At 43.3% G+C, this 24316-nt stretch overlaps 1 protein-coding gene across 1 annotated transcript in view; it reads right to left on the bottom strand.

The window, feature by feature from the left end:
• Positions 1 to 24316, bottom strand: part of KMT2C (lysine methyltransferase 2C) — a 313192-nt gene that overhangs the window by 208798 nt on the left and 80078 nt on the right. The window contains exon 3 of the mRNA XM_045003252.1: positions 13754 to 13892. Within this exon, the coding sequence (XP_044859187.1) occupies positions 13754 to 13892 (139 nt within the window). The remainder of the gene's footprint in view (positions 1 to 13753; positions 13893 to 24316) is intronic.

The following is a 24316-nucleotide window of genomic DNA, read 5'->3' as shown; positions in this document are numbered from 1 at the left end:
GGCAATTTATTCCAGTGCTTAACTACCCTGACAGGGAGTTTTTTCTAATGTCCAACCTAAACCGCCCTTGCTGCAATTTAAGACCATTGCTTCTTGTCCTATGGTCAGAGGTTAAGGAGAACAATGTTTTTCCCTCCTCCTAGTAACAACCTTTTATATACTTGAAAACTGCCATCATGTCCCCTCTCAGTCTTCTCTTCTCCAGACTAAACAAATCCAATTATTTTAATTTTCCCTCATAGGTCATGTTTTCTAGACCTGTCATCATTTTTGTTGCTCTTCTTTGGACTTCCTCCAATTGTCCACATGTTTCCTGAAATGTGGCACCCAGGACTGGATACAATACTCCAGTTGAGGCCTAATCAGCATAAAGTAGGGCAGAAGAATTACTTCTTGTTTATTGCTTACTCCTGCTAATATATCCCAGAATGATGGTTGCTTTTTTTGCCACACTGATACAGTGTTGACTCATATTTAGCTTGTGATCCACTATGACCCCCAGATTCCTTTCTGCAGTACTCCTTCCTAGGCGGTCATTTCCCATTTTCTATGTGTGCAACTGATCGTTCCTTCCTAAATGGAGTACTCTGCACTTTTCCTTACTGAATTTCATCCTATTTACTTCAGATCATTTCTCCAGATTGTCCAGATCATTTTGAATTTTAATCATATCCTCCAAAGCACTTGCAACCCCTCCGAGCTTTGTATCGTCCGCAAACTTTATCAGTGTACTCTCTGTGCCATTATCTAAATCACTGATGAAACTATTAAACAGGACCGGACCCAGAACTAATCCCTGCGAGACCCACCCTTGATATGCCCTTCCAGCTTGACTATGAACTACTGGTAACTACTCTCTGGGAACGGTTTTCCAACCAGTTATGCACCCACCTTATAGTAGCTCCATCGAGGCTTCATCTCCTAGTTTGTTTATGAGAAAGTCATGTGCGAGAGTATCAAAAGTCTTACTAAGTCAAGATGTATCACATCTACCCGTCCCCCACATCCACAAGGCTTGTTACCCTGTCAAAGAAAGCTATAAGGTAGGTTTGACATGATTTGTTCTTGATAAATCTATGCTGACTGTTACTTACCATTTTATCATTTAGGTGTCTGCAAATTGATTGCTTAATAATTATTTGCTCCATTATCTTTCCAGGTACTGAAGTTACACTGACTGGTCTGTAATTCCCCAGGTTGTCCTTATTCCCCTTTTTATAGATCAGTATTATATTTGCCCTTTTCCTGTCCTCTGGAATCTCACCCATCTTCCATGACTTTTCGAAGATAATCACTAATGGCTCAGTTATCTCCTCAGTCAGCTCCTTGAATATTCCAGGGTGTATTTTATCAGGCCCTGGTCTATATATTTTCTGCATTTGTTTTTCCTGATAGAAGTCTAAGTTTGATTTAATACTATGAAATGGAATGTTTGGGAAAAATAGGATTTCACAGCATCATCAGTATTAGGCCTGGTCTACATTACACAGCTAGGTCGACGCAAGACAGCTTACATCAACTTAGCTGTGGATGTGTCTTCATTTAAGTTTGTCTCCCACTGACATACGTGATCTGCTACTCCAACTTAATGCCACTGTAGCACGTCCAGTGAACACACTAAGCCGATGGAGAGAGCTCTCCCATCATCTTAATAATTCCACCTCTACAAGAGGTGATAACTTTGTTGGCATGAGTTGCTCTCCTGCCGACACAGAGCTCTCTATACACGTCACTCCTAGGTGTGGATTTTTCACACCCCTGAGCCATATAGTTATACTGAAGTAAGCATGCAGTGTAGAGCAAGTCTAACGGTATGTCTAAACTGGCAAGTTTTGTGCAACTTTTACTAAAGTGCTGGAATTAAACTGCTGTTGCATGTCCACACTGTGCTCCTTGTGACAGTAGAGCAGATCCACATTAGCAGCTCTTGCAACAGCAAAGAGAGCAGTGTGTTGTGGTAGCTATCCCACTGTGCAACTGGCGGCAGGGTGCTTTGGGAAGAGTTTGCAATGCCTCATGGGGCAGGCACAGCATCACATGATGCAGGTTTCCCAATCCCATTGTTCCATGGGCATCCTACTACATTGCCAGCTGCTTTTTAACTGAAGTGCGGGGGGGGTGGGGGGGGGAGTGTGTGACAGGAAATGTGCGTGGGTGTGTATGGAGGGGGGAGGAGAGTGTGTGTTTTGGGGGACAGAGAGTGTGTCAGCATGCTGTCTTGTAAGTTCAGACAGCATCAGGAAACAACCAGTCCTGAGGCAGGGGGAGGGGGAAACCCCGACATCAGCCCTCGCCTCCTTCCCTTGGGCTCTCTGCACAGCAATCTGCCTCTCTCTCACACACACACACACACACACGTACGTGCACGTGCACACACACACACGCCTCTGCGTTCAACAGCACGAGCATTCCACATTACTGGTTTCCTTTGTGTCCAAGAGCAGATCAGCACAGCATGCTAGGGCCGCCAGAAACTGAGCTTTGAAAGGGGAGGGGCGCATGACTCCAGGGCAGCCAAGTTCAAATCAATGAGGAGAGCAGCCACTTTATGGGACACTTCTGGAGGCCAATTGATTGCTTTCTGCACTGTAATGTGTTTACACTGCCAATACAGTGCTGGAGCCTCTGTGCTTTAAGGCTTACGACTCTCGTTGATGTGGGGTTTTTTTTTGCAACGCTGGAACTGAGGAGTTTCTGCGCACTAAGTGGCTTGGCAGTGTGTACACCTCGGGAGTTACACCACAGAAAGCTGATTTACTGCGCAGTAACTTGCCAGTGTAGACAAGGCCTAAGTTCTAATTTTTTTTTAATTGCCTTGTTCATGTTACAGAATAAAATTCTATTTTTGGGAACAAAATTAATCTTTATTAGTTCACAACATATGCTGTGTGGTGCTGAGCAGGTCTGACACCCACCAATTTTTTGTTACTTCACTGTGTCACAGATCCCATAACATCCTCCACAGACAATATTAATAGGGGCATTGACATTGTTATATTCCTACATATAGAGCAATCACAACAAGATCCCTAAGGGCCACAAAAGAGCGAGGCCATGTACAGCACATTACAGCAACACACACTGCTCTGGCTCAGTATTAAAAGAGTCTTCCAAAGCCTCCCTGATCTGTACAACGCTGCATTGAGCTTTTCTTACAGCCCTGGTATCCACCTGTTCAAATTCAGCAGACAACTGCTCCACCTCCACCCTAGTGGAAACTTTTCTCCCTTTGCTTCACAGATATTATGCAGGACACAGCAGGCAGCTATAACCATTGGGATATTTTTCTCACTGACGTCAAATCTTATAAGTAAGCAATGTCAGCAACCCTTTAAAATGACCAAAGGCACGTTCAACTGTTATTTTGAACCTGCTGAGCCTGTAGTTGAAGTGCTGTCAAGGTGGCTGGCATACAGCTTCATGAGCCATGAAAGCAAAGGGTAGGCTGGGTCTCCCAGGATCACTACTGACATTTCCACATTCCCAGTGGTAATTCATCCCTGGGGAAATAAATCTCTGCTTGCAGCTTTCTGAACAGTCCTGTGTTCTTAAAGATGTGCACGTCATGCCCTTTCCCTGACCAGCCCACACCGATGTTGGTAAGGCATCCCCAGTGATCCACCAGAACTTGCATACCATAGAAAAGTAGCTCTTTCTGTTGATGTTCTCTGTAGCAGGTGGTCTGGGGCCAAAATAGGGATATGTGTGCCCTCTATTAACCCACTGCAGTTTGGGAACCTCATTGCTGCAAAAGCATCCACTATGTCCTGCACATTGTCAGAGTCACAGTCCTACGTAGCAGGAGGCGATTAATGGCTCCTGCAGTGGATTTTCTGACTCCATATTGATTCCCAACTGACTGGCAGCAATCTGGTGCTGCAAATTTCCACAATGTGGTCGCCACTCGCTTCTCAACTGTCAATGCAGCTCTCATTTTGTTGTCCCAGTGCTGGAGGGCAGGGGCAAGCTCAGCACAGAGATCCAAAAATGTGGTCTTACACATCTGGAAGTTCTGTACCAATGCTCATCACCCCAAACCTGCATGACAAGGTGATCCCACCAATCAGAGCTTCTTTCCCAGGCCCAGAACTGGTGCTCCACCACCTCCAGCTGCTCACTCAACGCCACCAACAACCTTGAATTGTTTCTATGTCCCACAGCAATCTAGCCTCCAAGGAATCATCATGTTCCTCACAGCTCCTCTTGTGGCTCTGCAAATACTGCAGGATCATCTGCCCTGTGCTTGCAATGACTCATGATAATAGTGCAGAGCTGTGCAGGCTCTGTGCTTCTGTCAGAGATGGTGGACAGTGACAAAAAACGTGAGAGTTTGTGCGGATTTTGTAAAGAGAATGTGAAATATTATGGGATGGACAACACTGCATTATGGAATGTTGACCCCCCATGCTCCCTGTCATCACTGTGCATCAGGCACTGCAAAACTTCCCAAAATACCCCATGCTAGATGGTGTGAGTTGCACAGTGGGATAGCTACCCATGGTGCACTGCAATCTACATCAATACAAATACTCCTGGTGAGGTGGTGCACCACCGACACAAGGAGCTAAGTGTGCACACGCACAAGTGATGTAATAACTGTGGTGGCTGTATGCCAATGTAAATTAGATCACATAATTTTGTAGTGTAGACATGGCCTTAGTTATTCAAGCAGATGTGAGCTATCCTTGAAAGTTCTGTTCCCTCCACATTCATACATGCTGGATGGTAATGTTAATCTGAATAATCCTTCCACCCATTTTAACTACTAACAAAAGCACAGCACATCAATGTGTTGTCTAATATTTTTCCTCACACACACAAGCATAGACTTTAGAGTAAAGCCTTGTCTCCACTTGGAAAAACGTTTGTTTGGACCTTGTGTTAGCTGACAGGTAGATAGCAGACATCCCTTTAGGCCTGGTAACTTGTATTAAAACTACAAACTGCCCTATGTTCACTAGGATTTTCTGTTGTTTTGGTTACGAATTAAGAACAAACCAGTTTTATTAGTGTGGATGCACCCTTAGAGAGTGCTACTTATATGAGGCAAAACCAAGGTATTCAAGCAGCACTTTATTTTATAAATATTTCCAAAATAAACAATGCCATGAATATGCTTCATTGTGAGCTTTAATGTATACAAGATATGCACTGAAAAATACAGTGGCTAAGCCTCATATGAAAATTATGGGAGTGAAGTGTGAACATTTGCAGTTTGAGCATTCATCACTAGAGACTCTGGGGTTCCTGTACATGTTTGGTAACTTTCCCTCATGCTCCTCCAATGCAGTAGCTCAGTGTAAAGCTGCCTGCGGATAAATGTCATTATAAGTTGTGTAAGATCTTGACATGGAAGCAGAATTCACAAGCCAAGAATTCAGTTCTCTCAACGTATTGGATTGAAGCATAAAGAGTGCCAAGCACAATAACGGGTGGTCTAGAAAACATTAAAAAAAGAAAAAAAAATTTTTTGAAATGTAGAAGTTGTGTTTGACTCATTTCTAAATGTGGCTGTTAAAAATGCAAAAAAAATCTCTCCTCTCTGACATAAAATGAATCACAAGAGAAAAATCAATCAGCCAGGAATTTCTTGTAGTAGTTTGCTAGATGTTGCCATTGCAGACTGTCTTGTAAGTATATACAGTATTTTCGCATGCAGGTTACATGTGCCTAGTAAAATTCCTTCCAATAATTTTTGTAAGTGGTAAGTATAGGCAATAGCCATATTTCAAAGTTTAAAACTATTCTGTATTTTTACCACCTTCAAAATATACAAAGTAATTAAACCACATTACACACAGCTTTCCAATTTTTTCAAAATCAGCACAGCTGGAGTTCAGCATGTACACAAACAACCTAACAGTACTCTTCTCTTCAAACAAAAAAAAACAAACAAACAATTTACTGACATTTGTATGAAAAAAATTAATTAAAAAAATATGCTCCTGTTCAGAGCCATTATGTGGCAGGTTTCAGCTCAAGGTAAATTTTCAAAGCTTAATTACAAATGTTAAAAAAATAGATGTATATAATGAAACCCATGAGGTGCCTTAAATACAGCAGGTGCCATCAGAACACTGGTTTTAAATAAAGCAAATTTCAAGAAACTACCTAATAGCTCATAAGTAGAAAAAATTATCCGGAAGCCATCTACAGTTATTCTTCAAGCTCTGCCAGAATAGATTTTTTTAACCCTTAAGCAAGAGTGGAACAACAGTGAGAAATCCAGGCTGATTTAAGCGATGAGTGGCAAAATGAAAAAGGTCTGTGGACTATTTCTAAAGATGTTTCACAAATCAAAGCACACGGTTCATGTGTGTAAACAAAACTTCATCTCTAAGCAGATGAAAATACAGGGAAAAAAAGAAGTGCACTGTCCACATATTACAAGTGGGGTTGGTAATGTTGCCTATTATTAAGGTCCCCTGACACTTCCCATTATAAAGACCCTATTTTCTGTTGCTTATAAAACTTGTCAAATTTTCACCATTTCAGTTGAAATTTTTCATGCCTAGTATCTGCCTCAGTCTGCTCTTTTTTTGGGGGTGGGGGGGAGAAGAGGTGTGGGGTGGGGTGTGGGAATTCAGCCATTTCCAAGAATTAAGCTAGGGAAAGTATGTTGTTTGGCACTGGTTAAAATATACTGGTGACCTTTTCCTTGACATGCACTAGTGCCCCCATGCTTTGGAAAATGGATTTGAAATTAAACGGGGGGTTGTCTTTGCCGCCCCTGTGAAAATCTGCCTAAACTTTGCCAGATTACAAATAGGCCTTTGAAAACTGCTCTTTGCACATGCTCCGTAGAGACTTGCTAGAGCTTACCAGCTAAAATCTCTGAACTGTCTGTCCCCACTAAGCAAGTTTGCGCTTCTCACAACTCCTAGTGCTGACCAGACTGTGCATGAGCCACCCCATATAGTGACTAAGTATGCGCCATCCCCACAGAGTGACTGAGCATGCTCCCTCCCGCCCAAGGCCACCAGGGCTCAGAAGGACTTTCTCTGCAATTGCAGCTCATGGCTGCCGTGGACCGAGGTGGTGCCAGGCACTGGAACTGAGAGCAGGGAGCCTGTCTCCTTCTGTGCCTTCAATGACCCATCTGGTGGCAAAACAGGCAATGTGGAGGAAGAAGCCATCTGATTCAAATGCAGAGGGCACAAAAGTCAGATCGGGGGAAGGGTGAAGAAGTAAATTGGGACTGGTGAGACCAGGAGCTGGGAGATGGAAATGGGGGGTGCGATACTTAGCCTGGTTGGGCAGGGAGACCGGGAGACTGGAGGGCGTGTGGGGGAAAGAGAGGACAGGCTGGTACTTGTTGCACAAGGGGACTGAGACTGGAAGTGAGGGGCTGGGACCGGAAGGGAGGAGAGGCTGGGAATGTTTGGGTGATGGTAGCCAGTGAGAGAAATGAGTGGGATGACTGTAGACCAGTTGGCTAGGGAAGGGGAATACTGAAATCCAACAAGGAGCTGGTAGAAGTGGAAAAACACTGGGACTGGATGGACAAGGAGAGTGGGGCAGCATCTAAGGAAAGGTGAGGGGGGGAGGACAGAGTCCGGTGCTAGGAGCCAATGAGTGTGTGGGGTGGGGGAAGAGACAGATCGGATGAGGAACAGGGTGGGGGGAACTGGGACTGGCTGGGCAAGGAGACCGAGACTGGGATGAGAAGCCTGAAGAGTGGAGACTGGGACTGGGTAAGGAAGGAAAATTTGACTGGGACAAGGCGCCACAAATGATGAAGAGACAGGACTGGGACAAAGACAGGGTAGAATGGGCCAAACTTGGGGGCATGAGGAACAGGCAGATGAGTAAACAAAGTAACTATTAATAGAATGATGTCACTCTGGAGGGAGGTCTCAAGTCATGTTCCACAGGGATATGTCCTGGGTCCGGTGTTGTTTAACATCTTTATTAATGACCTGGATGGAGGTATGAAGAGAATACTGATCAAGTTTGCAGGTGCCACAAAGCTAGCAGGGAGTAGCCAATACCTTGGAAGATAGATCTGAAATTCAGAGGGATCTTGAAAAATTGGAGAACTGAGCTTTAGACAACAAAATGAAATTAAACAAAGACAAACGTAAGGTGCTACACATACGGAAGAAAAACCAAATGCACAAATACAGAATGGAGAAAAAATGGCTTGGCAGCAGCATTGCTAAGAAGAATCTGGGAGTTGTGGTGGATCACAACCTCAACATGAGTAAGCCATGTGATGCTGCTGCAGAAAAAGCAAATGCAATTTTAGGTTGCATTAAGAGGCATAGCATGCAAGCTACTGGAGGTGATAGTACCACTCTACTCAGCAATGATTAGGCCTCAGCTGGAGTAGTGCGTCCAATTTTGGTCACCAAGGTATAGAAAGGATGTAGAGAAACTGGAAAGGATCCAGAGATGAACAACGAGATGATCAAAGGGATGGAATGCAAGCCATATAAGCAAAGGCTGAAGGAACTGGATATGTTTAGTTTGGAAAAGAGAAGATTACGGAGGGACATGATAGCAGTCTTCCCATACCTGAAAGGCTGCCATAAAAAAGATAGAGAAGAGATGTTCTCTCTTGCCACCGAGGGCAGGACAAGAGGCAATGGGGTCAAAGTAAAGCATAGCAGATTTAAATTAAATCACAGGAAAAACTTCCTGAGAACAGTAGGACAATGGTATAGACTACCGAGGGAGGTTGTAGAAGCTTCTTCACTGAAGGTTTTCAAAGGGAGGCTGGATAGCTATTTGTCCTGAATGGTTTAGACACAGCAACTCCCGCATCTTGGCAGGGGGTTAGACTAGATGACCCTTGAGGTCCCTTCTCACCCTTTGATTCTATGAGTATTTCCACTAAAGCACACTCCCAAGAACCTGGAATGGATTCCTGAGCTTCACCATTCCTCTTCTGCCAGCAAATATCCATGAAACTCCCTGACAAACTGCGTCTCACTCCCTCTGATGGCTCACACAGAGGATGACAACCTATTATTACGGTCAGTTACTCTGATAGCTCAAGTGGCACAGGTCTATGCAGTAGATCTAAAGGTTCCAACCCTCCTGATGAACCATGTGGGTGTCAATATGCTGCCATATGATGGAATTTGTGTCTTTTCAGTTTGCTTTTTAAAAAAAAAATCTAGCAAATTACACACAAAAAAACAAGTTAAAAGAAGGTTTGTAAGGTTGCAAAGTCAAGCACTCAAAAATTAGGAAATGCAGAATTAAAATTGCCTGAGCAACTATTACTTAGCACCTTGTAGATATACTATCATGGTACAGTCTTTAGTTACATGATCATATACTAATTTTTCCACAGGCCTCGGGCCTCATTCAGTGCCCAATATGGACCTGTTCAGGGGAGGAATCATGATTGCATACTAAAGCCAGCTATTACCTGTAGGCAGATGTGAAAGTAAGCCGGTATGGTCCGGTACGGCGTACCAGCAAGAGCCAGTACGCCGTGCCGGTCCACACCGGTGATTTAAAGGGTTCTGGGCGGGCTGGGGCCGGGATTTAAAGGGCTCAGAGCTCCTGTGGCTGCGGGCAGCCCAGAGCCCTCTAAATCCCGCCCACGGCTCTGGCGGGCAGGCTGGGGCCAGGATTTAAAGGGCTCAGAGCTCCTGAAGCTGCGGGCAGCCCAGAGCCCTTTAAATCCCACCCGCAGCTCCGGCGGCCAGGCTGGGGCTGGATTTAAAGGGCTCAGAGCTCCCCACAGCGGCAGGAGCTCCAGGCCCTTTAAATCCCGGCCCCAGCTCGGGAAGGCTCGTGGCTCCCCGCAGCCGCGGGAGCTCCAGGCCCTTTAAATCTCGCCCGCAGCTCCGGCAGCTGGAGCTGTGGTGGGGATTTAAAGGGCCCGGAGCTCCACGGCGGCCGGAGCCCCAGGCCCTTTAATTTGCCCCTGAGCCCCGGGGGCTCCCAGCCACCTCTGCAGCTGAGAGCCCCGGGTTGATTTAAAGGCCCTGGGTCTCCCAGCCACAGCCGGTGCACCAGGGCCTTTAAATCTTGAGAGGCCCCGCCTCTTCCGGATGAGGCCACGCCCCCTCAGGACTCCGGCAGTACCGGTAAGTCCTGTAAGTTACTTTCACCCCTGCCTGTAGGATACCTGCCTCATTTATTACAGAAGTTGGAAGGTGTGCAGTGAATGAGACAGGGCTGCAGGGAGAGAAAGGAAGGTCTAATGGTTATGGCTGCTGAACGCTGCCCTACATAACTGGAGTCTATCGCTGCCTCTACCACAGAGTTCCTGTGTGAGGTTAGTCAAGTAATTTAAGCCAAAACGTTCACAGGTGACCACTAAATGTGTGTTTCTCATTTTCTTGGTGCCCAATTTCAGAATCTGAGATCTAATTTGCAGAAGTGCTGAGCACTCACAGCTACATCTAAGTCAATGGGAGCTGTGCTTTACACATAAAATGTGCTACATAATCAGGGCCGGCTCCAGGCACCAGCCCCGCAAGCAGGTGCTTGGGGAGGCCAAGGGGAAGGGGCGGCACATCGGGCTCTTCGACAGCAGGTCCCTTGGTCCCTCTCGGAGGGAAGGACCTGCCGCCGAATTGCCCCTGAAGAAGAAAGCGGTGTGGTGAAGCTGCCGCCGATCACGACTGTGGCTTTTCTTTTTTTTTTTCCGCTTGGGGCAGCAAAAACCCTGGAGCCGGCCCTGTATATAATGTTAAGTACTCCAGAAAATCAGGTCCTAGTCATCTCAAATTGGGCACCTAATATTAGTGGATACTTTTAACCTTAATCTCTTTGGGCCTACTCTGCTGTTTGTAAAATGGAGTTAACAACAAATAACCCCTCGTTTCACAAAGATGTAGTGAACAGAAATTTATTATTCAATATTTGTGAAGAACTCAGACTACAGCGGTGTGCCCCATAGAAAAGCCCATGAGGAAATTATTAATTCTGTCTTCAGAACAGGGTTTGAATAGTGTGCAGTAAATAAGGCTTAGGCCCACACATTGATCATGTAATTAAAGACTGTATCATAACTAAGGATAAGATCAGGGCATGGAGGTCATGGATTCTGAGACTTTCAGAGACCATGACAATTACCACTTCAGCCCCGGAGCTTGGTCCTGCCCCCCCCCCCCCCCGCCCGTGCTCTGCCTTGAGGCCCCACCCCTGCTCAGCCTCTTCCCCCACAAAGGTCCTGCCTGCCGCTTGCTCCTCTCAGCCCCCTCCCCCCTCCTCTCCGTCTCCTGCCCTCCAATGAGAGGGTGTGGAGGTGTGGAGTGGGGTACGGGGCCACGGTCCAGGTGCCGGGGCCCACAAAAGATTAATCCGGCCCTGAGTATTGCTAATACTGCAAGTTTAATAATCATGAGACCAACAAATATAGAGAAATTTGGCACAACTGCTTTTGTCACTGCCATGACTCCATCTCTTCTTGATCTTACTGCCTGCCCCTCCCTACAAGAGATCAATAATCCACTCATTTCTGAGCACAGATGCCTCTTTCTCTCCAGCCTACTTCAGCTAGGCATGACTTCTGATGCTATTTTTTATTTTGGTGTCTCCAGCACTCTACTTTCTGAGTTTTAAACTTAACACTCTGTTTCCACTCCTTTCTCTATTTCTTATTCACAACTAGTAGTTCACTCTCTCCTGGACTCACATGCGCACGCACATACACACAAACACACTTTCTGCTGGGTAGTTCCATTAAGGTTACAACCTTGGCTCTATTCTCCAGCATCACCCTCAGAGATGTCCAAGTTAGCCTCAAAGTTAGGAGAGATCAGAGAGAAGTACAAGAAAAAAAGCTTTGGATATTGGCTGCATAAAAGTAATACTGATACTCCCTAACTACACTGTAACTTCTTTTCTCCTAAATGCTTCAAAGTCATTTGTTTGGGTGAAGTGCCTTGTCACATATCGCTTGCACTACTCTCACCCCTCTGAAATCCAGCCTTAAACTTTACTCACGAAGTCAGAAATCCTGAAGGCATCCATTACCCCAGACTTTGTCTACTCTCACTTTACCCTTGTCATTAAGCATTTCTCTCACTTGCAGAACAATGCCAATGTTTTGGCATTACTTTGACATTGCCCTCGCTGCTACTTTTTCACGCTCTGATCAATTTCTGCCTTCTCTGTTGCAATACTTTCTTCCATGGTTTCCCTAAAACCTCAAATTTCTAAGCTTTAGGAGGGGTATAAATGTTTCCTACGGTAAAAAAATAATCTGGAAGAAACTTCAAAACTACCCTTCTAGCTTTCAAGTTTCCATGGATTCACTATCCACCCTAACCCCTCTGACCTTATCCCTAAATCTTGGCATGTTTTCTCTCTCTCCATGCCCAGACACAATTGAGGGTCAATCTTTACCGTATTCTGCTTCATCTATCTGGAGTTCTTTCCAACAAAAAGGAGTGGAGCCACTCAAAAGCTATTCCCTCCACCCCTGCCAGGAAGATGTGTCACCACCTCTCATGGACAATGATACAGAAGACAGATTCAAAAAACAGCAGTTGTTCTTTAGATGTGCATTGGTTTTAGATGGCTGCGGGATCAGATTAAGAAATAAAAATAAATGGACATTTGATTTTTGTCCATTGCCAGGAGGAGACCACCCAACATTACTGTCAATGCAATGTCCATACTACAACCAGGCCTAAAACCAAATTGTCTGGGATGAAGGAAACCTGCAGACCCCAGATACCTGCCTCCAGACCCCAGATACGTGCCTTGTCAGCACCTTCTCAATATTTTTTCCCTAAAAAAGATCTGAGATAAACTCTCTAGCTACTGCCCTATCAGTATCATGAGATGGTTTCTTGAGCAAGGGTATATCAATCCACACACACACACACACACACACACACACACACACTTCAGTTTTATTGATATATCAGGGTAGCTCCCACAGATATTCCCCTTCTAACAGAAGTTTGTGACCAGATAAAATCTGTAAAAGTAGGTGAGGCAGGCAGTTAAGGCATTAGCCTTTTGTATCTGGGGGCACAGGTGCAAACTCTGACAAGGTGGAAGTGAAATGGTTTGGGTTATTTTTAATCCAAGTCTGTCAAAAACATACATCCATATTATAAAGTGTCCTTAAACTGATATGATAACCTCTGCAACAAACAGAAGCCCACTATTTGGCTAACTAGCTGCACTGAAGGCTTGGCCAGAGTTCCATGACATTGTTCCAGTGGTGCCTGCCCATGATAGGTCTTGTTCTTGCTAGTGTCATATGATTGTTACATTTATCGGCACTAGTAATTTATAGATACCCCAAATTTAGGAAAAAAGTAAAACACAGTTAACATTTATTTGCATGTTCGAGACTCTGAAAGGCAAGTAGGATTATGGCATACAAGATAAAATTTAAAAAAAAACATTACTAAAACTGTAGAAAATATCCTCTGAAACCTTGGAAGTACTGTTATATTAGACCATTGTTATATATAGCACGTTTTATTTTTCACCAGAAAGGCTTTACTAGTGGATGTAGTGTATCCGCTTGTACACAAACCCCCAAACTTTTACATTTAAATAGTTAATATTTTGCAATTCTCAAGTTTTCCTGTGTTGTGTGATCACGGAGGATGACACTTAAGAAACATGCTTTTCCACCCCCAGTTCCCTGCAGACTAATTAAATCATCAGTCTCAAATATAGCAGCTGCCAACAAGGTTTCTGCTAATGCTTCAAAGCACCAGCACTGTCCCAAGCCTGTTCTCCCAGCATTCTCTGAACCATTACTCAACTCTCAGCCCTTCCCCCACCACTGACTCAGCACCCATCTGTCTCACTTACTAACCTGGTTTTGGCTTCAACACCAACAGAGGCAGTGGAGCTTGCAGACTCCTCAGATACTGAGCGCTGAAGAATTGGTGTTAGCTGCTTGTTTCTGTCCACTTCAGTTTGGGCATCCTCCTCTGCAGATTGTTCTTTGACTTCTGTTTGACAAGAAAGAAGACTGCTAAGATTCCATTTGTGTGGCTATAAAAATCACTGTTTACATTTTCCCCTTTAATGTAAATGTTTTTAAATAGGTTAGTCAGTGTAACAACTCTATTAGAAAAGAAATATTTAAGTAGGGAAGTATCATTCCTCTTCACATCTACCTAAAGTGAGAACTTTAATTTCTGCCTAAAGTCTGTATAATGGCTCAAAAATGAAATGATGGGAGTCCATGATTATTGTTTCTCAAACTTACACCTCAAACTTATATATCAAACTTCCTTGGTTTAGACATAAAAATATGTTATAATTGACACCTTTTTCATATTTGAGTGTTGGTACCTAAGCAGTTTGTGTAAGAACAATAGGTTTGTTTCACCTAAGCAGGGAGAGGAATTGTCAAGTGTGGATGGGTAAATATTTTATGACACACAAAAATCGATGTTAAAAAATGTTACTTAAATTTCAACATCAAGTGCTTGAAAGCTGGGAAATGCCAGATTTACAGTTCCCCATGTACCTTTAATTCTGCCTCCTTGTGTATCCAGCCCATGCTCTGAATGAGGCAGGGGTCCTATGGAAAAATAGCATCTTAGAAATGAGGGGCTGGAAGGGACCTCAAGAGGTAATAGGTAATAATTGGAGATATACCAATTTCCTAGAACTGGAAGGGACCTTGAAAGGTCATTGAGTCCAGCCCCCTGCCTTCACTAGCAGGACCGATTTTTGCCCCAGATCCCTAAGTGGCCTCCTCAAGGATTGAACTCACAACCCTGGGTTTAGCAGGCCAATGCTCAAACCACTGAGCTATCCCTCCCCCCATCAAGGTCATCAAGCCGAGCCCTCTACACTGAGGCAGGACCGAGTAAACCTACACCGTCCCTGACAGGTGTTTGTCCAGCCCGTTCTTAGAAACCTTCAGTGATGGGGATTCCACAACCTCCCTTGAAAGCGGAGAGCTTAACTGCAAAGTTTTTCCTAATAGCTAACCTAAATTTCCCTTGCTGCAATTTAATCCCATTACTTCTTGTCCTACCTGCAATGGTAATGGAGAAGAATTCACCATCCTCCTCTTTATAACAGCCTGGGCGGTGGAGGCAAGCAGAGGCACACCCCTCCTCCCCCCAATAATCATCAGGGACACAGAACTTCTCTGGCCCCGGAAGATCGCGCTCCTGCGGGGTCAGGGCCAGGGCCAGGGCCAGGTGGAGGGAGAGGAAAGGAGAAAGTGAGCTCCTCATAGGTGAGTTTCTGTGCCCCTCCCCCCCCAAAAAGGGGTCAAATTTAAATTTCTGTGCATGCCCCTGTAACAGCTCTTAACAAAGGGGTGGCCAACCTGTGGCTCCAGAGTAGGGTGACCAGACAGCAAGTGTGAAAAATCAGGACGGGGGTGGGAGCCTATATAAGAAAAAGACCCAAAAACTCAGGACTGTCCCTATAAAATCGGGACATCTGGTCACCCTACTCCAGAGGCACATGCGGCTCTTCAAAAGTTAATATGTGGCTCCTTGTATAGGCACTGACACCAGGGCTGTAACTACAGGCTCCAACTTTCTAAAGTGCCAGGGGGTGCTCACTGCTCAACCCCTGGCTCTGCCCCCATTCCACTCCTTCCCGCCCCCTCCCCTGAGCCTGCCATGCCCTCACTCCTCCCCCTCCAAGCCTCCTGCATGCCACCAAACAGCTGATCAGGAGGTGCAGGGAGGGATGGGGAGGCGCTGATTGGCAAGGCTGCTGGTGAGGGGAGCTGATTGCGGACTGCTGATGTATTACAGTGTACATTTAGCAATGTACACTGGTAAATTCTGGCTCCTTCTTAGGCTCAGGTTGGCCACCCCACCTTAACATATATGAAGACCTGTTATCAGGTCCTCACTCAGTCTTCTTTTCTCAAGACGAAACATGCTCAGGTTTTTTTAAACCTCTCCTCATAGGTCAAGTTTTCTAAACTTCTTATTTCTTCTCTCTCCTCTGGAGTCTCTCCAGTTTGTCCTCATCTCTCCTAAAAGTGTAATGTCCAGAACTGGACACAGTGCTCCAGTTGAGGCCTCATCAGTGCCAAGCAGAGCAGAACAATTACCTCCTGTGTTTCCCATACAATGATCCTGTTAATACATCCCAGGATGGTATTAACCCTTTTTTTTTTTTTTTTTTTGCAACTGCATCATACTGTTGACTCACATATAACTGTAACACCCAGGTCCTTTTCAGCAGTATTTCTGCCTACTGACTTATTCCCAATTTTGTGGTTGTGCATTTGATTTCTCTTTCCCAAGTGAAGTACTTTGTACTTGTCTTTATTGAATTTCATCTTGTTGCTCTCAGAACAATTCTCTAATAGACTGTGATGACGTAATTAAAGACGGTCATTATGCATACACATAAGGAGGCCAAACTGAGGTCATGTGGCAATCAAATCTGGCATTTCCTAACTTTCAGGTGCTTGACTTTGGAATCTCAATAACCTTTTTCAATAAGAAGTCTCTCTGTGTGTAATCTCGTAGTTTTTATTATAATTATTATTTTTAAAGAAAAGGTTAAAAAAAATCTATTATGTAAAAGTGTAACGTTCCTCTGCCCCTATGAATCACCAGCAGAGTCTGAACCGGAACACTTTAGTAACAGTCTGTGCTATGGTGCTATGTGAGCTAAGGACTGACTCCTTTAACTGTCAGCAGGACAAGGCTACAGTAGAACCTCAAAGATATGAGCACCAGAGTTATGGACAGTCGGACACCATGTTAAACTGGAAGTAACCAATCAGGCAGCAACAGAGACCAAAAAAAAAACAAAAAAGCAAATACTGTTCTGTACAGTACCTGTATTGCATCTTAAAGGTAGGCACATCTGGGCTGCCTGTCCCCACGCCCTGCCTCATGCGGGGCTGCCACTTGCAGCTAAGAGGTGAAGACACTGGGGCTGCCAGCCCAAGGCAGCCAGAGCCAGCAGAGCAAGAGCAATGTTGGGGTCTGTGACGCTTTCACCCTCCCCCAGGCTAGGAGGGGGAGGCACTGTTTTCACACATCCCCTTCCACAGCTGGGAGGGGGACACACTATTGGAAGCTGCCTGTGCTGAGGAGGGAACTCAGACACTGCTGGAGCCTAGCCTGGAGTGTCAGATGCTGGAGCCCGAACTGCGCTTTGTTCAGAGTTACAAACATTTCAGAGTTACAGACACCATCCAATCCTGAGGTGCCTATAACTTTGAGGTTCTACTGTACTTTCCCAGAGTGGGAGGATGGGTCCGAGGGTCCCTCCCTCTGCATTGAAATGATTTTTAACACTAGCTCTGCCAAATCTGAATGGAATTTCATGGCATGAAGAAAAGGCACTTCTGTTGCCCCAGGGAATTCTCCCTGCTGAAATCAAAAGCCAGATGCGAAAAATGGAGGCAAGAGCATTTTTGGGTATAGGGACTTTTCTAGTGTATGTTTATAGAGTGTCTAAGCACAATGGTCTACTAATCTGGTTGGGGTTTCTGGGTACTACTGTAATTCAAATAAATAATAAATAATAATAATGGCAACAATGCACTTTGGCCTTGCACAGACAAAAACTATAGAGTAAGTATGGAGGCAAATCACTGTTATCAACAGGATCTACATAATGCTTATTAGATCAAATTTAACAATTTGCAAGTTGGGGAGGCAGAAGTCACTTGAACCATCACAGTTAACGGCTCATCATGTTAATTGTATTCTCCTGACACACTTTTTATTGGACTTCAGGTTGAAAAGACAAATTTTAGGTTTCACAAAATTATTAAGTTCATTGCAAAGTCCTCATGTAGGAAACAATCTTTAAGATCCATTACAAAAGTGCTTTAATATACCACAGTGTTCAGATCTCTCTCCCCTCAGATTTGTTTTTACTCCCCCCCTTCATAGCAGAACAGACTATTCACTCCTTACACAAAAAACAAACAAAAAATTATGTTTTGACAGAATTTGTCATTCAAGATTTTTAGTTAGTGTGTTATCAAAAGCTCTGCTATGCTAGGTAGCTTCTTTATTTGTATCTCTCATTGGTGTTTTTCACATTTGTTGTTTTCAAATTATGCTGTTTCTTCCTCCTATGCATGCTCCCTAGATGCAGAGACAGGCGTCTTGAGGGCCATGGTTTGAGCCAAGCAGGCCTTCTGAGGAATTCCTGCACTCAAAGCCAGTTCTCCCTGTCCTCCGTGCCACTTCTAGGGGAGCGAGTCTCTTGGGGGCTGTACTGTGCAACATGGAGGAGGAGGAAATGAATAACGGCTGGAAAGCTACTAACTGACAAAAGATTTCTTTGTGGGAATGTAGTGATTAAAATGTATCTTCTGCTGTTATATTACTAACCTCCCTTCTTCTGGATGTCAGGGACCCAAGAGAGAAAACAGGAGGTGCTTCTCTGGAGGCTGCCTGAGTATGCTCTCAGCAAAGTAGAGATACATTTTACACATGCAGAACCCCCTAAAAGCAGATCTTTTAGCACCATCCCAATCACTACCTTTGCCTTTAAAACAAAACAAAACCCCCTAGAGCTGGGGAACAAAGCAAAGAAAAAGATCTGTATTCTAAAAGTTTACTTTTGACAAATATTTTTTAAATGTAATGTTAAAAATATTCCAATTGAAATATTGTAAAGCCTCTACCAAAAAAAGGAACAAATTTAAAAACGTGTTAAATCATGTTTAATAATAATAATGGAGTGTTTTAAACAAAAATTTTAACAGTGTAAAAATAAAAATTTTATTGTTATTTAGATGAGGGCTGAATTGTTAATAAATACAGGGGCAGGTGGCTGCTCTCAGGCCTATATGCAGCCAGCACAGAACAGGTGGAAATAGCCTGATGAGATAAAGCCAATGCAGTCTGAGCTGTCAGAACTGCCACTGAAGGGTAGACAGAAGCACTGGACAGATTACAGTAGGAGCGCTAATTGTACCCTCGAACTGCAGTGCTCTCACTTGCTGTCCACACTGGCTGTGACTTGTTGCAGAAAGCAATGATGGCAAGACTTTTTCCAAAGCAAGTGTAACTGCAACAGTGGTATGAATACCTGTGCACGGTTGCAAGAAGTTGTGTTTAGGGCAAGGTGTTTTACAGGCATGCTACAGGATTACAATACTGTTAGTAATACCCAAATGCTCTAGGGTAGACAAGCTGTTTGACAGCTAAAGATGGTGTAGCAGCAGTAGTGACAAGGATTCCTGATGGTGAATTTAAAATGTGAGCTCTGGTGAGCAACAATGCCCTTGGCCTGTGATGTCATGCATTATTACCAAATCTCATTCACTTTTTCAACTCATGGAAAAACAAAGTTTCCACTATGCCCAGAGTTCGCTCATTTTTTGTCACGTCGGACGCGTCTTAATAAATAGAATGTCTCATTGTCACCTTTCCTTCCACTGACAAACAATGTTCTTGGGGCAACTACAGCAATTTGTTGCATGGAGACGTCTCTAATGTATTTTTACCTTACTCTAACAGGAAGGTACGGTGGCACTCAGTGACCAAGCAACTCTCCAGTGAACACAAGCAAGCATTCTGGGCACCGCCATTTAGAAACCACTGCACTAAATCACAGTATATTAGTGTGCGTGGATGGGGACTTGTTTGCCAATAGCTACTGCTATATTTTAGTTTGCAAAGTAGTTTCTAGCCATATAAAACTCTATTTTATTTTTTGTTTTGCTTAGTTTTGTTGTTTGTTTTTAAAGAGCACCGTTACTGTGGTGAGATGCAGGGGTTAAAGTTCAAAACTTGGCATGAACGGTCCTCTGTGAGGACCAATTTTTGTTTAACAAAGAAAAGCTTTTTTTATTTCAAGGAAATGCTTGAAAACTGAATTTTTAATTCAGACACGGCAATAAACAATTAAATCTACAGGCACATCTGCAACCATTTTTCTAGAAGTACTGCTAATACTAAGTTTTCATTTTTTAAAATAGCCTAAATTTCTCTCCCCACCACCATTGGAAAAACATGACTTTCCCTCACAATATATAATAATGTACTATTGCCCTATTAATCCAGAATAGCAGTATGAATGAATTAACATTATGTGGAAATGAGAAATTTCTCCATTTATGTTCATTTAAATTTGTAAGCTTTAATATATTGTATTAAAATAAACATGTTATTTAGCCAGCCAATACAGCATACCTTAGTGAAATTTCCCACCAGTAATGAAATAAAACTTTTTTCTCTGTTTCACACCACTCAAAACTACATAGTTTAGTTTCTGTAGATCCTAAGCACAAAATTTCATCTTGTGCAAATCCATTGATCCCAGCATGATGAAGTTGTTAGGATCCTTTTTCAATTACATATTTGGATACCTTGTAATTATATATTTTTATTAATCATATGCTTGCTTAAAACAGCACTGGAACAAAGAAAAGGTTCCAACTATCCACTTTCAGATTTTGTTTATACTTTGATGAATGACTAGAACATGTCAACTTCATTAAAAAAAATCTATTAAAAATTCATCCATTTCATCCTCACCCATAACAAGTTTACATTGAACGACAAAATATTTTGTCCAAACCATGGGAACAGCCACGGGCACTAGGATGGCTCCCCAGTATGCAAAACTCTTCATGGGCTACCTTGAGGAAAAATGCACCACAAAGTTAATGACATAGCTGAGATACATCAATGATATTTTCATCCTCTGAACAGACAACAAACTCCCTCACAGATTTCCACCACAACTTCTTCAACCACCACAAATCCATTAGACTCTCCATAGAACACTCCCACACTAGCATCAACTTCCTGGATACCACGGTCAGTTTCAACAATGGAACCCTACTATATGACTACTATATAGAAGAAACCTACAGATCACCACACCTATCTTCACAGATCCAGTAATCACTCCAAACACACCAACAAATGTGTTATCTAAGGCCAGGCATCATGGAATAAGCCACTCAAATACCCCTAGAAAACCTGCTTCAATATGGAAATAAATCCCCTCCAACTGCACACCGCTAGCTGTCATTTTCCACCTCACACTGGAACCCAATGGGGCATCAAACAATTACAACCCATATTCAACGGGGATCACATCCTGAAAGAAATCTTTCCTGAACCCTCTCTTCTGACCTTCAGACAACCCCACAGCCCCTCTAACCACATCAGAAGCAAGCTCCCCACAGATTAAGATACATCAACTCAAAGTGGTACCAGACTCTGCCAGAACAACAGATGCAAAACCTGTAGACATATCTCCACTGCTATGATGATCAACACTCCCCATAACACACCTTTCAAGTTCCATGGGTCCTACACATGCCTATCACTACATGCGGTATACCTCATCCAGGGCAATAAATTCCCCAACAACTATGTGGGTGAAACCTGACAATCCCTACACTGTCAAATGAACTCTCAGAGGAAAATGATAAGACACAAAAACACCCTATTCACCTGTGGATGAACCTTTCACAAAATGATCACTCTATAACTGATCTCTCAGTCCTCATCCTCAAAGGAAACTTGCACAACACCTTCAAAAGACAAGCCTGAGTGTTTAAATTCATAACTTGGCTAGACACTGAAAATCATGAACTGAACAGAGGCACTGGATTTATGGCTTATTACACCAATTTATAACCCACTAACAACTCCTGGCAAGTTGTCTTTTCTCCCCTCTTCCTTCCTTTCCCTCCTATGACTGGAGGGGTTTTAATGGGCCACTTTCCCTTGAATAGTCTCTTGAAAAATGTGTTAACTACTTATACTAAACAATCAGTTCACCCCAGTACCTTTTCCATTCCAGAAGAAAAGAGTTCTGTGGAAGCTTGAAAGCTTCCCTGTATCCCAACAAAAGCTGCTCCAACAACAGATATCACCTCACCCACTAGGTCTCTTTAGAAGCACTTTAAACACACAAGAGTAACATTGAGGCATTGTATACGGAGTGGCAATATATGTAACCATCAGTTTTTCCCCTTTGTTGTAGCATCTTAGCCAATTAAATTCAGTCTCAGTCAAAATGAATTTGTAGAGACAAGCCTAAAATGTTTAGAATAAAGAAAATTTTCATTAAACCAAAATATAATAAACCATGTTGATCATAAATCTGTTAGTCTCTAAGGTGCCACAAGTACTCCTCATTCTTATACCTAAAAAGTCAACCTCTTTGTCAGAAGAAGCCAGGCACACTGCATTTCTGTTGACCTTGACCCCACAGTGGGAGGAGGGGCCTTTTACAGACGGGCAGGCCAGGATTTCCAGTAAGACCCACAATGGCTAGGGAGTGTGGGGGGAGAAATTTTTGACACTGGCCAAATATGTCTAATGAAGAAACAAGTCTATGGTCTGAGACAGATTATGGTAGGTGACACACGAGACCAGACTTCATTTTTTCATGTCATGCAAATATTTGAATGCAATTATAATTCCATATTATTCAAATTATGCAGTGCTACCAGAATGCATGACTTTTACAAAAATCAAGGCAGGTCTTTGGCTCAGAAAACTTATAATCTAAACAAACCATAAAACAGCAAGTAAAGACAATCAGTGGTGAGAAGAAAAGTATTAATTCACAAGGTGCAAAAACATGGCTTGCAGTCAACTCTCTATTTCACCACATTCAAGATAAGGAGATGCATCTTACACATTCCAAAATTCAATGCAATACATACAGCTTGGTGATGCTGAAGCACACTTCCCCATGACCCATTACCGACACGATGCACAATACACCAAAACCAAGCCTGGGTAACCTTGGTTTTGGCCAGAGAGGAAGTTTGAGTTTCTTTGTTCCTCAGAACCCATTCAAAAACCTCAAGATTTTTGGCCATACTGTCTGTGTCTAAGGGTGGTACACTTGCAGATACAACTTTTAGATAAATTTAGATAATGTTTTCACCTCTTAGCTCAACTACAACTGTGAAAAGAACAGGAGTACTTGTGGCACCTTAGAGATTAACAAATTTATTTCAGCATAAGTGATGTTCAGTGGAAGGAAGGCAGAATAAATAGATGGTTCTAGTTCAGAAAGAAAAGCCACAAAGCCAGCCCCACTACTTTCTCGATTTGCTCAGAAGTATGGGATTTTACCTAATGAAAAAAATATTTTTGTTCACACAACACAAGAACCTAGGGTAGGGGGCTAGAGCAGCCAAAAGGAAAAATTCAGGCTTTGAAATGTTCCATTGTCAGTCCCATTTTGAGTGTACCTCACATCATCATCAGCCAAAAAGGAGAAGCTGGCTGCTGAGAAGTTCGTGTGCTAATCTAAATCCAAGTACCTTTTGTGGCCCCCTTTGAGTCCTTGTTTTGGTAATTTGTTTATAATAGGAGAAAAGAGAAACAGAACACTTTCCTTAATAGCTAGCTCCCTGGGCTCTGCCAGTTTTTCCACTGGCTGGAAGAAACATAAAAATAGTTGTATAAAGCACGTATTTCAACACTTTAAAAAAAATACCAGAAAAGTAACTGGATCTCTAATTTTACTCATTATTACACAAAGATACAAATACAAGGGAATATTATGGGGCTGTGCATATAATCTTGGTGCGTTCTTTTATGCAATATATGTTTAAATCTATATTCAAATTATGCTCTGCACTCAGTGATGAGAAAAGCTAGCTTTCATTTATTTTAGGGTTTTCGATAGTGCCCATCACTGTAGTTTATGAACACTTCTTAGGTAAGTTATGTCTGCATGGCAAGGTCCTTAACAGACTTCATGGATGAAATCCTGGATCCACTCAAGTAAATGAGAGTTTCTGCCATTGACTTCAAAAAGCTAGGATTGCACCAATGGAATTTTTTGCTCTTTTCCCTTCCCTGATCGGAAGCTCTGCTTGGGACATACAGATATAGAGAGTTATTTTGTTTTGACTTTTCTTCTGCCCAATGAGCTGACTATGGTAGGACATCTTTTCTTACGGCATGTCTTCACTAGCAATGTTAAAGCACTGGCTGTGGCAGCACTTTAAGGTGGCTGTGAAGATGCAGCATAGCGTAGTGTAATTAGAGGAGCACATGTCATCAAGAAGTCATCAACAGGCCAGACAAATGTCCTTGGGCACTGTATCAGGGTTATCAAAGATACAAAATAATGAGGGGTAAATGATACCAGCTGACATAATTTTCTAGGTTTCATAGAATCATAGAATCTCAGGGTTGGAAGGGACCTCAGGAGGTCATCTAGTCCAACCCCCTGCTCAAAGCAGGACCAAACCCAGCTAAATCATCCCAGCCAGGGCTTTGTCAAGCCTGACCTTAAAAACCTCTAAGGAAGGAGATTCCACCACCTCCCTAGGTAACCCATTCCAGTTCTTCACCACCCTACTAGTGAAATTTTTTTTCCTAATATCCAACCTAAACCTCCCCCTCTGCAACTTGAGACCATTACTCCTTGTTCTGTCATCTTCTACCACTGAGAAAACAGTCTAGATCCATCCTCTTTGGAA

This window comes from Mauremys mutica, chromosome 2 (assembly GCF_020497125.1).
Source record: "Mauremys mutica isolate MM-2020 ecotype Southern chromosome 2, ASM2049712v1, whole genome shotgun sequence".
NCBI classification, from domain to species: domain Eukaryota; kingdom Metazoa; phylum Chordata; order Testudines; family Geoemydidae; genus Mauremys; species Mauremys mutica.
The sequence above is the reverse complement of the archived record's forward strand: the minus strand, read 5'-3'. Positions and strand labels throughout refer to the sequence as shown.